Here is a 16,993-nt window from a genome sequence, read left to right on the forward strand (position 1 = left end):
CTTTCATCACCAGCAGGGTGGATTATTGTAATGGACTCCTCACTGGCCTTCCCAAAAGACCATAAGACAGTTGCAGCTCATACAGAACGCTGCTGCCAGGATTCTGAGCAGAACCAGAAAATATGAACATATCACACCAGTCCTCAGGTCTTTACACTGGCTCCCAGTTACATTTAGGATTGATTTTAAAGTATTATTACTGGTATATAAATCACTCAATGGGCTAGGACCTCAATATATTGCAGATATGCTCACTGAATATAAACCCAACAGATCACTCAGATCATTAGGATCACATCAGCTAGAAATACCAAGGGTTCACTCTAAGCAAGGAGAGTCTGCTTTTAGCTATTATGCCAGCCGCAGCTGGAACCAGCTTCCAGAAGAGATCAGATGTGCTCCTACAGTAGTCACATTCAAATCCAGACACAAAACACATCAGCTGTGCATTTACTGAATGAGCACTGTGCCACTGTGTGTCCCACTGTTTGTACTGGATTTTATTTTATTTTTTATTCTAAACTGTTTCAATTATTCTTATTTTTTAATCTTCTTTTAATCTCTTCTATGTAAAGCACTTTGAATTACCATTGTGTATGAAATGTGCTATATAAATAAACTTGCCTTGCCTTCCTGATTGAACTGTTATGCACTGTGTAATGTGTTGTAATGAAACATAACCCCCAGACCCAATGTTCATACCCAATCTACACCTTTGCCACCAACACTTTATTTTAATACCTTAATATGTGGACGAATGATCACTTCTGATTCATTTCTTCTGTGACTGGAAAAAAATCTGCTGTATGTACTTTCAAATCTTCTCAACTGTACAACCAGTATTTTTGGGAAGTTCATCATCTGATGAGAAAATAAGAATATAATATATTATATAATAATATAGTTCAGCACATTATATCTTGACAGAATGTTACATGTGAACAGCACAGCATGAATGAATGTTTACAATATGTTTGACAATTAAAGAGTTACAACAAACACTTTGTTTTTGCATTAGTACAGCTGTAAAAGCACTTCTGCATATTTGAGGATCATTTTAAACATTCTGATTGAATTCATCTATTGCAGCTGTTGCAGAGTTAACAGAGACATTTCCAACTCAATTTCTCCATGAAATCACAACTTTATCTGTCTCATACAGAACATACATCAACACATAGTACATGATAGAAACAACACATGCAATTACCATGTCTGTGTATTTCTTACAGCGATCACAGTAATCCACTGCACTCAATTCAGTCTCTAAAGCATCCTCCTAAATTAACAATGAAGAGAATTATATAATCAGTTTTATCTGCTTATCTTTATAAAAGAATCAGTTCTGAATCATTTATGCTTCTAGAATAATACAGAGTTTACTCACCACATCCTGTTTGTCTTTAAAAGAGATGCTGATAGACCAGAAATCCTTCAAGACTTCTGATTCTTTATTGCACGATATACATGCTGTCTTCATAGTGCACTTAAACATCTACAAAAGTGTTGAGAGAACAGATCTTAGTAATGAACTCCAGATATTTAAACTTTCATTCAGTTAACATGCTAACAAACTGTGTCATTGAAAGGAGAGTCAATGTTCCAATGTCACTGTCAAACAGGCCTCAAAAAATACAAAATACATTTATACCAAATGTGTTGGAGGACCTACATGAGCTTTCTTTAAAGACAGACACTTAGAAAGGGAAGTTACAAGTCGCAGGTCATTATGAGAGCAGAAATGATTGTAAAGAAAGACAAAGAGAAACTTGAATTACCTGAGAGCATTCAGGAGTCTTGCTCAGGATCCGATAAAGATATTCTGCTGCATCTTGTTCTTCATGCACTTTGTTTTTCATGGGGAGGAAGAAAATATACAAGAATACATTTATTGAATGATGAACACTTGAGACAAGAACAATAATAAAGAATAAAGAATGAAATATTTCTGGAGACTAACCATGTGTAATGCCAAGACTCTTCATGATCCCAGTTGTTGAGACGGGATTTTGCTGATTGTCTAATTGATTGAATAATTTCTTCAGTTCTTTAATGAAGTTCTGATCAGAGGAATCATGAGCTCTCTCCATTCTACACAACACATTCAATGTTCATATTAATCAACTGTTTATTAACTAAATCAACTGGAAAAGGGAAATCTGTTTCTTTACCTCTCAACATGTTCCCTGTATTCTTTCGTCATGTAGAGAGATTGAAGAACTGTATTCATGTAGCTGGTCGCCCCTTGATTCATCAACCCACAGAATCCTAAAATGACAAACAGATTATTAACATACGGCTCATATTTGCTAACAGCACCTGATCCAGATCTTAAAGGTGCAGCACCACTGTTTACACTGAGTTATGATAGTGACTCTGAGAAACACCGCTTTTGAGTTTGCACTTCATTATTATTATATATATTTTAATTAATATTACACAATCTGATTCTTCTTTATTGAAAAGTTGGACATGATGTGAATGAATGAATAGTTTAATATAAATATTGGAATATAAATACATGGATCTAAAGTATCGATGCAATAATGTGAGAAAACCTATAGCCATATATTAATATTTAATTGTCTCAACACAGAACTAATTAATGTGCTTTAAAGTTGTTGATAAATTATTTACCTATTTGATTGTCTGATGAGTCTCTCAGTGTTGTGATCTGTCGGGCATGCTGGAAAAGATTCTCTTCAGTGGATGACTGTGATGTGTGTGTCTTATGAATAATAATAATAATAATGCAATGTATTATGACAGATAAAAAGACACATATACACACACACACACACACACTCTCTCACGTACAGACACAGACACACACACACACACACACACACACACACACCTCTCCAGTGGAATATCTTTGGGTTGATCTCATGGTCATCACTCTCTGATCTTCCCATCTGTGGAAGAAAATACTGTACTGTTAATATATTACACAAAAATAATCAAAGCATATTAGAATCTTCATGAGAAAATCTGTTTGGATTCCGTTAACATTTTTCTCACATTAACACATGTAAACTAGATTGTGGAGGGTCAAATCATTCCTGACAATAATATTGCTACATTTTGTTTGAAGTTCACAAGACGTCTCCTTCCCCTCCATCTCCCGCTACTAGAGAGAGGCAACTTGTGTCACTCTGGAGGAAAAATGAAACGTCAAGAAAAAAAGCAACGCAACCTTTTGGACTTTATTGAAAAGAGTAATGGTGAATATTTACTGATGTTACTTACATGTTTAGCTTAATGATTTTTAACTTGTGGGCTGGTCAAGGACATCCAAATGTAGGGTGACCATATGTCCTCTTTTTGCCAGACATGTCCTCTTTATCGGACCTTAAAAAAGCATCCGGCCGGGATTTCTAAATTTGTGAAAATGTCCGGGATTGGGCTTTAGTTGCATTATGATGTGCATCTGGTCTAATACTTAATTGTCTGTGTGCGCATATTTGCATTGCTTTAAACCCTCTTTGTAAGTCCCGCCTTCTCGCACACCAATTGGTCGATTATAAGAGGCTTTTGCAGCAACTATTGGCCAAATTCCTGCCTGTCAATCTCTCCGCGAACACTGTTGTGTTCGGCATCAAACAGTTGCTTGACACTGACAGTAGCAGCAAATGAAAGTGCAAATTCACAGAAGATTTGCTAAAATAATTCCCATGCTTTCATCCAGGTGGAGATCGGTGGGAAGCAGAATGATTGACATGTAAAGCTGCACTTATGTGTCAGTTGCTAATAAAAGTGATTTAAAAGCACATATTAGCTCTGCGATGCATGAAGGGTCAGCAAAAGGTGAAAGTTCATCAGGTAAATTAACAGACTACTTTTTGTGACCAGGTAAAATTATCACATCGCTTCAATTTCCATGAGCATTCAAAATAATAGTAACAGTAAATGAAGGTACACTAATGGCATCAAGTATTTTATTTTAGTACATGGACATTCAAAACTATTTTGGAAATGTTTATTTATATTCATTTATGTTATGCTAATAGACTGCATTAACAGTAGCACTGTTTTGAACCCTATTACCCCCAGGTGAAAAAAAAGCATCCTCTATTTGGTCACCCTACCAAATGTCCAAATTCAAGAAATAAATATAACGTTATGCTTGTATTTAGAAATAAGTGTACATTTGGTGGAGAAATTGCCATAGCCAGTGGGTGACACCTGTCTCTCATTGTGGTTTATCCGGGTTAGTAAATGAAATCGGTTGAAAAATGGGGTGTGCTAGTCCACTTATGCTAGTAACCAGCAACTGACTGACTTAGATGTTCATATTAGAGTAAACTAATGTTACACCAAAATAAATTGCTTTACGGTTTAATGATAAATCAGGTAATTTGCCATTTTTTAGGTACACATTGAAATTTCCAATGAACAACACATGTACTTCAGTGTTTCCCATTAATTGACCAGAATCTGGCGGCCCGCCACAGTCTCATTTGCCCCACCACGGTCTCAAAAAGAACCGAAAACATTTTTGCACTTCTTATCTAAAACATTTTTGCACTTCTGAGTCTCATAATAACATAAACTAAAAGGTTGTGTTTTGCGCCAGTCAGCTCCTCACCCGCTGCTGTAAACTCACGCTCACACGCACTCGCAGATATCTGCACTGGAGTATTCCTGGATCCGTCCAGCGTTCCATCCTCCATTTGGATGAGGAGGACGACAAATCTTTGAGGTAATTAACGTTAACTAACATTAAATGTATCCACTGCATTTATACTCCACACACAATATATCATCATCAGTGTACAAGAGCAAACAGATAATATTTCTGCTGAAGTTAGCATCATGATGATTAACTTAAATTAACCCTAGCGTTACTAGGATAATTGGCATAATGTTACACTTATTATGGCTTCACTAGCTAGCTATCATTAGCAGTCTGAGGTAACATTAAAAGATAAAAAGCTGAAACTGACATCTTGTCACGGTTGTAGGTGGAAGCAGACACAGGATGAGGATCTAGTCGCAGCAGAGGTTTATTTAGACAAAGGGGTAATACAAAACATGAATATAAGAAAAAATGTTAGGCACTGTGTAATGTGTTGTAATGAAACATAACCCCCAGACCCAAAAAGGTAAATAAAAACACTGAAGATACACAAGGAGATACAGCGGCAAAAACATCGATCAAAAAACATGGGAAGAAGGCATCGACATACAACAAAGACTGACAGGGGAAAGGAGAAACAAACAGGGTTAAATACACAAACACAATGAAGAATAAACGAGACACAGGTGAGAACAATGAAGAGTGCAGGCAGTGAGAGAGGCCAGGAATTGTGGGAATTGTAGTTTACACATGGACAGTGAGACTCAGGGCGGACAACAGGGAAAACGAGACATGGAACGGGATCGGTGATGGGTGAAACGGAAAACACGGAGCAGACAAGGAAACATGACATAAACGTGATGGGTGAAACCGAGAACATAGGGCAGACAACACAGGAACGTGACACATCTCCAGTTTGTACCCTGCTTTTCAGAATGAGCATATACAAATATTTTAAGAGATGTCAAACCCCAAATGAGGAAGAGACATGGTGTCTAATTTAAACGAGACCCTGTGAGAGATTAGTTAGCAGCACAGACTCTAGCTCTGAGAGAAAATTGTGGGTCGGGTAAAATCAATCCAGCTAATTTTAGCCAATCCCTTAAGGTTAAGCCTTGGCTCTGTCAATTAAACCCTGGCTGGGGGTGAAGAGCATCATGTATATGGGGAAGAATTGGGGGCGCTGTTTCCCACAATTACATTTAATTCAAAGTTGCCTACTGCAGCTTTAAGAGCACAAAACTGTTTATAAGAGCACAACACTAGCCTCTTAATTTTGCTCTCAAAGTGCCCCAGATGGAAGTATTTAACTTTAAAATGTACAAAATTTTCTTACGGGGGAACATGTCCCCCAACCCCCTAGAGGATCGTAGGTCCACCCCGATAGTCTCACAAACTCCTGTGGGAATCACTGTACTTTCATTGTAAGTAAGAGTGCAGAAAAAAACATAATACATGGGGGAGTCACCTAAAGCCACACCCACTGAAATGGGCCTGGGCTAAGCCCTGAACCTCCTCAAGTCCTAGAAATGCCCCTGGCCTGACCCCCAATTATTTCTCTGTTATAGAAGAATCATAACAGAATCCTAATGGCACAAACTACAGGATAAAACAGTAGAATGTATTTCAGAGAGTAAAATGGATTACCTGTCAGGAACAGATCTGTTCACGTCAGTGTGTGAGTCTCCAGCTGCTTTAAGACAAAAAGCACAAATGCTGAATAATACTATTGTCAGATGAAGTCAAAACATCTGTCTTCTGGTTAAATGGTAATGGTAAATGGTCTGCACTTATATAGCGCTTTTTTTAACCTTAGAGGTTACCAAAGCGCTTTACACTGTTTCCCAATCACCCATTCACACTCACACTCACACTCACACACCAATGATGGTAGAGCTGCCATGCAAGGCGCTAGCCTGCAATTGGGAGCAACTTGGGGTTCAGTGTCTTGCCCAAGGACACTTCGGCATGTGGAGCCGTGTGGGCCGGGAATCAAACCGCCAACCCTACGATTAGTGGACAACCCGCTCTACCACCTGAGCCACAGCCGCCCGCTGGTTAAGATAAGTTAGTTTGGAAACACTTCTAGAAAGTGGACTTGTATATTATCAGGTTTGTAACATCGGGGTAGCTGTGGCTCAGGTGGTAGAGCAGGCCACTAATCGCAGGGTTGGCGGTTTGATGGCCCACATGACTCCACATGCCGAAGTGTCCTTGGGCAAGACACTGAACCCCAAAGTTGCTCCCAATGGCAGGTTAGTGCCTTGCATGGCAGCTCTGCCATCATGTGTGTGTGGTGTGTGTGTGTGTGTGTGTGTGTGTGAGAATGGGTGAATGAGTCACAGTGTAAAGCACTTTGAAAAAAACTTTAAAGTTAAAAAGGCGGTATATAAGTGCAGACCATTTACCATTTACCATAACATGGAAATATAACAAGAGATATGAATCAGAAACATGTTGCTGTAGCAGAGAGTGAATCCTGGACAATCATTTAACTGTGTGACATTAAATTACTCTCTCTCTCACAATCTGAAAGCAACAAATACTATTTCCAGAAGTACAAATTTACAAATGTTACTCATTATTGAGTATTCTTTATATTGGATACTTACTCGATACTCTAGTAATTTTTAACATTATTACTTTTACTTCTACTTGAGTAATTATGTTTTTAAGTAATCGTACTTTAACTTGAGTACTGTTTTTGGCTACTCTACCCACCTCATTGTGAGAACATGACCATGTCAACGCTGCGGTCACGGCTTTCCTTCTTTCAAAGGAAAGCCACTTCAGCTGTCCCCCCGCTGGTCCTTATACCTACGGGTACGAGGCCACCCTGGTTGACGCTGAAGGTGATTCAGGGACTTCAGTGGGTACGGTTCTGCCAGTTAAACCCCCACGGACCGCCCACTCCCGTCTGGGAGTTCTGGGATGAGACAGGCAGCCTAATGTCTCTTTTGGAGCTCGTGAGCTGGATGAGATGTCGATTGCTGCATCGGAGAGCACCTTGGTGATGTCAGACGCCGAGGACTTGACCGGGCTGCCGCCTTCGGTGTGGCAGTCCAGTCTGAGGCCGACGCAGAGCTGACCCCCATGCTTGCCTGGGCTGCCTCAAGTTTTGGGCTTGAGTGGAAACCTCCACCCACCCCTGAAGATGGGACACCTAAGGATCGAGATGTCTACGGGAACCTGGAGTTTGTAGCCAGATGACTCCATCCCCCAGTGGAGGGCCAGGAGGAAAGTCTTTTCTTCCCTTTTTCTTATCTGTTCACCTCGGGTCAGAGCACCGCTCCCCAACGTGGCACTCCCTGCTCCCCCAACCGCGAGGCCCCACCCCCAAGAACGTTGGATGCGATACTTCCGTTAGTGCCCCTTGCCCGGAGTTTGCTTTCCAACACGTTGCGTTGGCTGGCCAGAACCATCCGACTTGGCTATGCGATTAAATTCGCCAGGCGCCCACCTCGGATACACTGCATTCTCTTCACGTCAGTGAAGGACGAGAGCACTGCCTTCCTACAGGCAGAGATTGCGGTCCTCCTACAGAAGGGTGCGATAGAGCCTGTCCCTCCAGCCAATGTGAGACTGGGGGTTTTACAGCCCTTACTTCATTGTTCCCAAGAAGGGCAGTGGGTTGCGGCCAATCTTGGACCTGCGAGTTCTGAACCGGGCCTTGGACAGACTCCCCTTCAAGATGCTGACGCAAAAGCACATTTTGACATGCATCCTGCATCAAGATTGGTTCGCTGCGTTAGACCTGAAGGATGCGCACTTTCACGTCTCGATTTTACCTCAAAAACAGACCCTTCCTACTCAAGTAACTCTCGAGAGTTACTGTGTGCACACAGGGACCTGGTGCTCATGCACCTCAGCTGTTTAGGGCTTCAGGTCAAATGGGAAAAGAGCAAGCTCTCCCCGGTTCAGAGCATCTCTTTCCTCTGCATTTAGTTAGACTCGGTGTCAATGATAGCACGCCTCAAATGCAAGTGCATGCAGTCGGTGCTGAACTGCCTGAACTTGTCCAGGCGGCTCTCAGCGGTGGTCACGCCGCTCGGGTTGATGCATTTGAGACCATTACAGCTCCAGACCGAAATACTTATGGCGCCTTTGCGCACATCGCGTGGCTCTCATGCCCGTCTGCCACCACCTTTTCAGCCCTTGGAAAGAACTTGCCTTCCTGCGGGCTGGAGTCCCCATACAGTATGCCTTCAAGACCGGCTGAGCTGCTGGCTCCTGTACAGGACCTCGCCAAGTTGCTGGCAGTACTGCTCGCCCTGTGGAGGCTATTGCTGTTGATCCAGGTTGATGCATGTGTAGGTCCGGATGGACAACATGATGACAGTGGCTTATATAAACTGCCACAGCTAGCCCCGGGGGCTGCACAAATACGCATTTCCCCCAGTGAGCCTACTTGCAAAAGTTCTGTGCAAGGTCAGGGAGGACGAGGAGAAGGTCATTCTCGTGGCTCCGTATTGGCCCCCCCAGACCTGTTTCTCGGATCCCACGTGCCTCGCGACCGGACCTCCCTGGAAAATTCACCTGAGGAAAGACATTTTTTCTCAGGGACCGGGCACCCTCTAGCACCCATGCTCACACCTCAGGAATCTCCATGTCTGTCCCCTGAACGGGAAGCAGAAGACCTAACTGGTCTACCGCCCACAGTGGTTAACATGATCACTCAGGCCAGAGCTCCTTCTACAAGATAGCTGTATTGCCTGAAGTGGCGTATCTTCGCTAGAGGTGCGCAGTCGGGTCAGTGTGTTCCTTCCTGCAAGAGAAGTTGGATGGGCGGCTGTCCCACTCCACTCTCAAGGTCGATGTAGCTGCTATAGCAACACATCATGATGCTGTTGAAGGTAAATCTCTCAGTAAGCACGACCTGATCATCAGGTTCCTGAGAGGCACCAGGAGGTTGAACCCTCCTAGACCATGCCTCTTTCCCTCATGGGACCAATCTTGGTCCTTTTAGGCCTATGGAGAGCCCCGTTCGAACCCCTAGAGTCAGTCGAGTTAAAGGCCGTCTCATTGAAGACCACCCTCTTGACCGTGCTCACTTCCATCAAGAGGGTTGGGGACCTACAAGCGTTCTCTGTCAGCGAAGAGTGCCTAGAGTTCGGTCCGGAAGACTCACGTGATCCTGAGACCCTGACTGGTCTATGTGCCCAAGGTTCCCATGACCCCTTTTAGGGATCCTGTGGTGAGCCTGCCCAGAGGAGGCAGACTCAGCCTTATTGTTTCTGTGTCCAGTGCGTGCTATGCGCATCTACTTGGATTGCACGCAGAGCTTTAGACGCTCTGAGCAGCTCTTTGTCTTCAGTGGACAGCGAAAAGGGAACGCTGTCTCCAAACAGAGGCTTGTCCACTGGATCGTGGATCCAGTCTGTGCCCACCCCCTTGCAGGTTACCTTCGTGAGATTTTACAATCTCTGGGTTGAGCCGGTTTTGTCTCATGTTCTTTCAGGTAAGAACAGATAAGTTTCATTATACGGGGCAGCTTGGCGGGTGTACCGTTTCTGTACAGTGCCTTTCCCCTCCACGAGGTGAAGCCGTGTGCTCTTTTCTCCCATGCGTGTTCACAATCTGTGAACCCTGGATGTCCTTCCTCCTATCCCTCTGGCTCATGAGTTCAACAGAGGAACTTCAGGGCAGGGTGTTGCCTCCACGGAGTCTTTTCCCCCTGAAAGAATAGGGAGGGAAAAGAACGCCTTCCCTGGCACATTTTATGAGCATTTAAAGGCCCCAGACAATTCTAATATTCTGTGGAGAGAAAAACATAGAGAGAAAAGGCCATGGCTGGCCCATACTAGATACGTCTCCTTACCCCCCTCAGGGTTGTTGGGAATTACATGACATTTTGGGGCATCTGGGGAGGCTACGTGCAGTCTGAGGGAATCTGTTCCTACTCTCACAGTAACTTGCCTACAGCTGCATCGGCAGTTCACGTAACACAGTTCAGCCACTGTGGTGTTTCGTATTGGGACCCCTAGTGTCTCTACATCGACACAAAGTCGAGTGTGTGACAGAAGGGGAATGTCTCAGATACTGTCATTACCTCCATTCCATGATGGAGGGAACAAGACATTGTGTCCCTCTTGCCACATGCTGAGCTACAAAGCTGTAATGGCCGGGACCTTGTAATGGCCAAAAACCTGAATGAATCCGCATTCCAGCCTCCCTGTATGTCGTGGGGAGTGGCATGCAAATGCTACTTGCCAATTCTCATTGGCCTTTTCTCAAAGATCTGAAGGTGTCTCTGGCTCTCAAGATCGACCCCTAGAGTCACAACGTCTCGTTCCCTTCATCAGGTTACGACAGTAACCGAGACGTCAACCTTTTTGTCCAAGACAATATTTGTAGGCCCCCTTGCCCGAAACTAGATATGTCTGTTTAAAATAATGTCGAAATCGAAGGGATGAGGGTCTGTCAGCAGAAACTTCTTTCACCCACTTAAAGTGAAATGGACTTCCAAAATGAAGACAAGGATTCCCCGAGGGGAAGTGCTTAGGGAAGCTAGCTACTGCATGTTTAAAGTGAAGTGGAACGCAGCTATAGTATTGCATACACCTAAATATTTATCCATTGCAGAAAATGACTAGTTTAAATTTTTGCTCACTGTATGTGTGAGCAGTGCTGTACTCTGTGTCTCTTGAGAAGTTCTTTATATTTACCTTTTGGTTTCACCGCTTCTTCCCTTCTCAGTCGTTCCTCTAGTCTCTGTTTCTCAAATTTCTTCGTTAATCTGTCTATTTCTGCTTTATGGTTGACCTGAACATCTTCTTTCTCTCTTTCTATTAGCTCTTTTTCCCTTTGCAATTTATCTCTCTCTTGTTTAATTCTCTGATTACATTCTTCCCAAATTTCTCGTTCTTTCTTCCTCGCTTTCTCATTCTCATCTTTTGTCCGTTTTTCCTCTTGTTTCTGTTTTTCCCATTCCTCTCGTTCTCTTTTCATCTCATCTTTCATCTTTTTTTCAAACTCTTCTTTTTCTTTCATATGTGTTTTGAATCGTTCTTCTCTCTCACTGAATTCTTCTTCTCTTCTCTTCATCTCTTTCTCATGATTCTGTCTTTCACTCTCTATTCTGTTCATGAGTTTGTCTGTTTGTGTGTCACATTTGGTCTGAAGATTTTCTTTTTCTGTTTTTACTTTCTCCTTTTCTTTCCTCATTTCCTCCATTTCATGTTTAAGTGTCTCTCGATCTCTTTTCATCTCGTCTCTCATCTCTCTCTCACGCTCCTCTTTCTCTTTTATTTCTCTTTTATATCTTTCTTCTCCCTCTATAAACTCCTCTTCTCTTTTCATCTTCTGTTGGTCTTGTTTCTGTCGGTCTTCTTCAAATCTCTTTATAAATCTGTCAATTTCAGCTCCATGTTTGACCTGAAGATCTTCTTTGTCTTTTTCTATTTTCTCTTTGTCTTTCTTGATTATGTCTTTTTCCTTCTGTATTTCATCTCTCTCTCGTGTAATTCTCTGATTACATTTATCCAAAATGTCTCGTTCTTTCTCCCTCATTTTCTCATTCTCTTCCCTTCTCAGTCTTTCCTCTTGTTTTTGTTTCTCCCATTCCTCTCGTTCTCTTCTCATCTTGTCTTCCAACTCTTTTATTTCCGTTTTATATTGTTCTTCTCTCCTCTTTCTCTCCTGAAGATTCTCTCTTTCATTTTCTAAAATACTTTTTATTCTGTTGATGTCTGTGTCATACTTGTTCTGAAGATCTTCTTTTTCTTTTTTTATTACCTCCTTTTGTTGCTTAATTTCCTCCATTTCGTTTTTAAGTGTCTCTTTTTCTAGTTTCATCTCGTCTCGCATTTTTTTCTCTTGTTCATCTTTCTCTTTCATTTCTGTTCTATATTGGACTTCTCTCTCTATAAATCGCTCTTCAATTTTCTTTTTTTCTGTTTCATGATTCTGTCTTTCTACTTCCATCATCTTCTTCATTCTCTCTTTCTCTGATTCATGATTGGACTGAAGATCTTTTTTTTCTCTTTCTATTTTCTCTTTTTCTTTCTGCATTTCTTCTCCCTGTTGTTTAATTCTCTGACTACATTCATCCCACAATCCCTGTTCTCTCTTTCTCCTTTTTTCATCTTCATCTTCTCTTCTCAGTCTTTCTTCTTGTTTTTGATTCTCCCAATCCTCTCGTTCTAGTTTCATCTTGTCTCGCATGTTTCTCTCATGCTCTTCTTTTTCTACTATTTCTCTTTTTAATTGTTCTTCTCGCTCTTTAATTTGCTCTTCTCTTATCTTCATCTCTTTGCTGTAATTCTGTATTTCTTCCTCCATCATCATCTTCATTCTCTTTTTCTCTTCCTCATGTTTGGTCATGAGTTCTTCTTTCTCTCTTTTCAGTTGCTCGATTTGTTTTCTGTGTTGCTCTCTCTCCATGTCTCTGAACATCTTACATGAGTAGTAACTGTCTCCGTTTGCTTTCACCATGGTGTCTATTTTCTCCAGTAGATCAGAAACCTGTGTGCGGTCTGAAGTCTCATTATTATTGAACACATGGAATCTGTTTCCACACTCTTCAATCAGCTTCATCAAAGGAGATCCTGGTTTTCCCAAACACTCTCCAATGTTTTTATTCTTCAGATAATCTCCTCTGGTGAAGAGTATCATGGTGTACATTAAAGAGTTTTTACCAAACATCTCTTGAATGATCTTCACTGAGTTCGCCTCCTCTTGAGTGAAACGCTGTCCTAAATTCAACACAATAATGAACACATGAGGTCCTGGCAGTATCATTGAGATGCAGTTAGTGATTTCTCTCTGGATGTCTTCATTAGAAAGTTCAGTATCAAACAGTCCTGGAGTGTCAATCACAGCGATGTGTCTGCCGTTGAGTTCAGCTGTTTCTCTCTGACAATCTTTAGTGATGGAGTCTTGGGATAAGTCTGCTGTAAACGCTTCTCTTCCTAAGATGGTGTTTCCTGTTGCACTCTTCCCAACTCCAGTCTTGCCGAGCAGCACAATCCTCACATCATTTGTGTCGTCTCTTGAACCTTAAAAAAATTATATATATTAAAATGTTTTGTATTTAAGATGTTTCTTCACTCATCCAAGACACTAAATCAGTAGTACAATGGTGGGGATTCTCCAGAATTTTACATCAAACACAACAAGCTCATGATACAAACAAAATATGTACCATGTTAAAATCACAGAATGAAAACAACAAGACCAGAGAAAAATCAGTAAAAACAACCTGGTTGACTGATGTTTAGTATTTGACAGTAACGATGTTTATGATTGACATACTTCAATTTCAAGCTACATGTTTGATTGGAAGCTATGAGATTTACTTTGGAATAATGACTGTGTCGCTTGTGTTTATGATGACCAGTGCTGGTTAGTCTTGATTGAGGACATCAGCAAGGAAAACTGATGTTTTTAAAAATTCTTCCAACCACCTCTACCAAGAACATCATTCAAGATATCTACTGAGGACAAAGTGTGAGTTCCCATGAATAATGTTCTGAAAACTGACAACTGCTGAATTGACTACTGTCACTAGATGCTCCCATAACATTTTAGAGAGACTAAGTGAGGAAATCTCACAGATTCTAATAAAACATACACATATTAACATGTAAAATACTGTTCATTTTTGTTATTTGTTATGCTTGTATTGCATCTGTTCATTTCTCAAAATGCATGAATTAATTAGGCTTTTCCCCAGATTTCATCTACCCTAGCTCTGTAACCAGTGGAATCTACAGCAGAATTCGATATTAGAGGACTTATTTCTGTGAAAATTCTGGTCCCCCACCAGAGATATTCAACCCGGAAGTCAGGGAAATGTAAAAAAATTAAAAATATTAATTGACCTTCATGCCCCTATAAAAAAAAAAGAATATAAGTGAAGTCCAGAAATGTTTTGTATGAACACTATACATACCTAAGTACCACCTGTTGGGATCCTACGATTTCTATATCTGTTGTAGTTTTTGGCAGGATTCTGAAAGTATCCTTTCTTTGCTCCTTGTGTTTTTTATGGCCATGTGCATTGTAATGTTTTGTTATTGTTTTGTTTTTGACATTATCTGCACATGGCCTTGTGTGTGTTATCCACATATGTGCTTTCTCTGGCTCCTAGTTCCCTCACCCCTACTTCATATTTAGTCCTCTTAGGATAATTGTGCTGCCTTCATGTGCTATCAGAATTATCCTACTTCCTACTTCTGAAATGGTAATTACGAGTATGTCTTGTTCATGTGCTTTGATGTCGGAATGATCAGGAAACATGGACGATGCCAGATTCATTCATTGACACCATAATAGATATTACTCAGTTCTCTTGCTGACGATAATGGCATTTTGATAAAATACAAACTATTTTCAGGGTGTAAAAATGTACAACATGCATAGAATAGTTGCTGATATATATATATATAAATGAATATGACCAAAATGGCAAGTGCTAACAATAATCTGTATTTAGAAAAATTAACAAAACCTGTCATTCAGTACAGAAACTGAACTCTCCTCTGCCATGATGAAAGTTTAGGACTCCTCCCATCTCAGGAAAACTCTGAAGTTTCCCAGTCGAAATTACGACTTCAGGGTTTGATCATGTGCAACTTCCGAGTGGGAAACTCATATTTACAATAATTCCGATAGCACGTGAAGGCAGCATTAGTCTCACCTGTTTCTCATGTGGTTGTTCCCTTTATATTCCCTCATGTGGTTGTCAGTTCATCATCGTTCATGGTTTTAGTCAGTTTGTTTATTGGCTTCGTGACAGGGCGTGCCTGAGGTGCTGAGTCGAGCTCCTTTTGACTGCTCCTGGAACAGCCTGGGATTGGGGAGGAAGGTTTTCTTCCTCGTAGCCCATGGAGACCATCAGCTCGGGGGCGGGTTTGTGCCGCAGCTGGGCGCGCAGAAGAGGGAGGTCCGGTTCCGGGGCGCCTACTTTCTAAAGAGAGCCAGTGGCCGGTGGTCGTGATAACAATGGCTGGGGAGACCAGAGACAGGGCCCAGGGGCTAAGGAACCAGCTCTGTTTTTTAAAATGTGGGTACCCGCAGCCCGTTGGGTGTGCGGCAAAACAGAAATTAAGAAAAAACAAAGATTCTCCACCCGACCCTCCGGCGAGGGAGGGAGTGGTCTGTTTACCAGCTCCCGTAGTGCAGTTTTCTGAGTCGCGGGGCTGCCTGTCTCAGGGGCGCTTCGAAGCCTTCTTGGGGTTTTTGGCAGCCGGCCGTGAGGCAGGTGGCGTCGCGGTCCTACAGATAGCTCCACGCCGGGTCCAGCCCCAAGGGGTGGTGGTGTTGGCACCACAGGAGGACGACCTGGGCGACGAGCAGATGGAGTGCAGGGTCTGTGGCTCTGCTGGGGCAGGATGTGCTGTATGGCCTCCGTCTGCTTCCTTACCATTGAGAACTGCCGGGCAAAGTCTCCAACGGTGTCACCAAACAGCCCAACCAGGGAGATGGGGTCATCAAGGAAACAAATCTTGTCAGCCTCTCGCGACTCGACCAGGTTGAGCCAGAGGTGCTGTTCCTGGACCACCATGGTGGACATCGTCTGCCCGAGAGCCCGTGCCGTGACCTTCGTCGCTCGGAGGGTGAAGTCGGTCGCCGAGCGCAGCTCCTGCATCAGTCCCGGGTCAGGACTATGGAAGCGCTGTGTCCAGCGGTGCCGTAGGCCTTAGCCGTCAGATATGACGTCAGCCTACAGGTCGTGGGCGGGAGCCTCGGACGGTTCCGCCAAGTGGTGGCGTTTTGCGGGCACAAGTGCACCGCAACCGCTTGGTCCACTTGGGGAATCTCCGAGTAGCCCCTTGCCACCCCGCCATCGAGGGTAGTGAGAGCGGAGGAGCTCACGGACCGTGTGCGGGCAATAAAAGGTGCCTGCCACGAGCGTGACGGGAAGTGATCCCAAGTGTCAACTCATCGACACAATGTCGAGTTAGTGACAGATAGGGAACAGAATGTCCCACCAAGGGGCTCATTACATTGTTTCAAGTCAAAAGAGCCCATCCCAAAGTCTCTCTGATATTCTGGTGCAGACATACTGTATGACTAATTGGATATTTTAATACTACAATATTCACCATTCACATCAGATAAAACATTACATTTTAATTTTTAAATATTAATTAACTTAATTAAACAAGTGTAAATTGCAATGAAAACTAGTTAAAATAATTAATTATTTGTAGACTGTGGTTTATATGTAGGTAAGTTGGGTTTTGTTCATTATTTTGCACTGGTTGACTTTTTAAGTTAATTTCCTTGAACTAAATAAAATATATCTATACATCTAAATATACAAATACATTTTTACTAATGTCTCACATCTCTGTTGCGACCTGAACCTAGACAGTTAGTAGCATAACCACATTCAGATTCACACTCTCAGAAAATGTTAGCAGAGTAAGATTAAGCTTTATGGAACTTATTTATCATTACAAAAATAAA

The 16,993-nt window shown here is 42.2% G+C and overlaps 1 protein-coding gene across 1 annotated transcript in view; it reads right to left on the reverse strand.

Moving 5' to 3' along the window:
* LOC127640208 (putative autophagy-related protein 11) overlaps window positions 1-16,993 on the reverse strand; it is a 27,115-nt gene that overhangs the window by 5,097 nt on the left and 5,025 nt on the right. Inside the window, exons 4-14 of the mRNA XM_052122662.1 lie at window positions 14,401-14,410; window positions 11,245-13,575; window positions 6,227-6,272; window positions 2,858-2,915; window positions 2,638-2,728; window positions 2,172-2,268; window positions 1,961-2,091; window positions 1,779-1,846; window positions 1,388-1,495; window positions 1,211-1,279; window positions 742-861 (exon numbers count right to left, since the gene is read on the reverse strand). Of these exons, the coding sequence (XP_051978622.1) occupies window positions 742-861; window positions 1,211-1,279; window positions 1,388-1,495; window positions 1,779-1,846; window positions 1,961-2,091; window positions 2,172-2,268; window positions 2,638-2,728; window positions 2,858-2,915; window positions 6,227-6,272; window positions 11,245-13,575; window positions 14,401-14,410 (3,129 nt within the window). The remainder of the gene's footprint in view (window positions 1-741; window positions 862-1,210; window positions 1,280-1,387; window positions 1,496-1,778; window positions 1,847-1,960; window positions 2,092-2,171; window positions 2,269-2,637; window positions 2,729-2,857; window positions 2,916-6,226; window positions 6,273-11,244; window positions 13,576-14,400; window positions 14,411-16,993) is intronic.

This window comes from Xyrauchen texanus, chromosome 49 (genome assembly GCF_025860055.1).
Source record: "Xyrauchen texanus isolate HMW12.3.18 chromosome 49, RBS_HiC_50CHRs, whole genome shotgun sequence".
NCBI lineage: Eukaryota > Metazoa > Chordata > Actinopteri > Cypriniformes > Catostomidae > Xyrauchen > Xyrauchen texanus.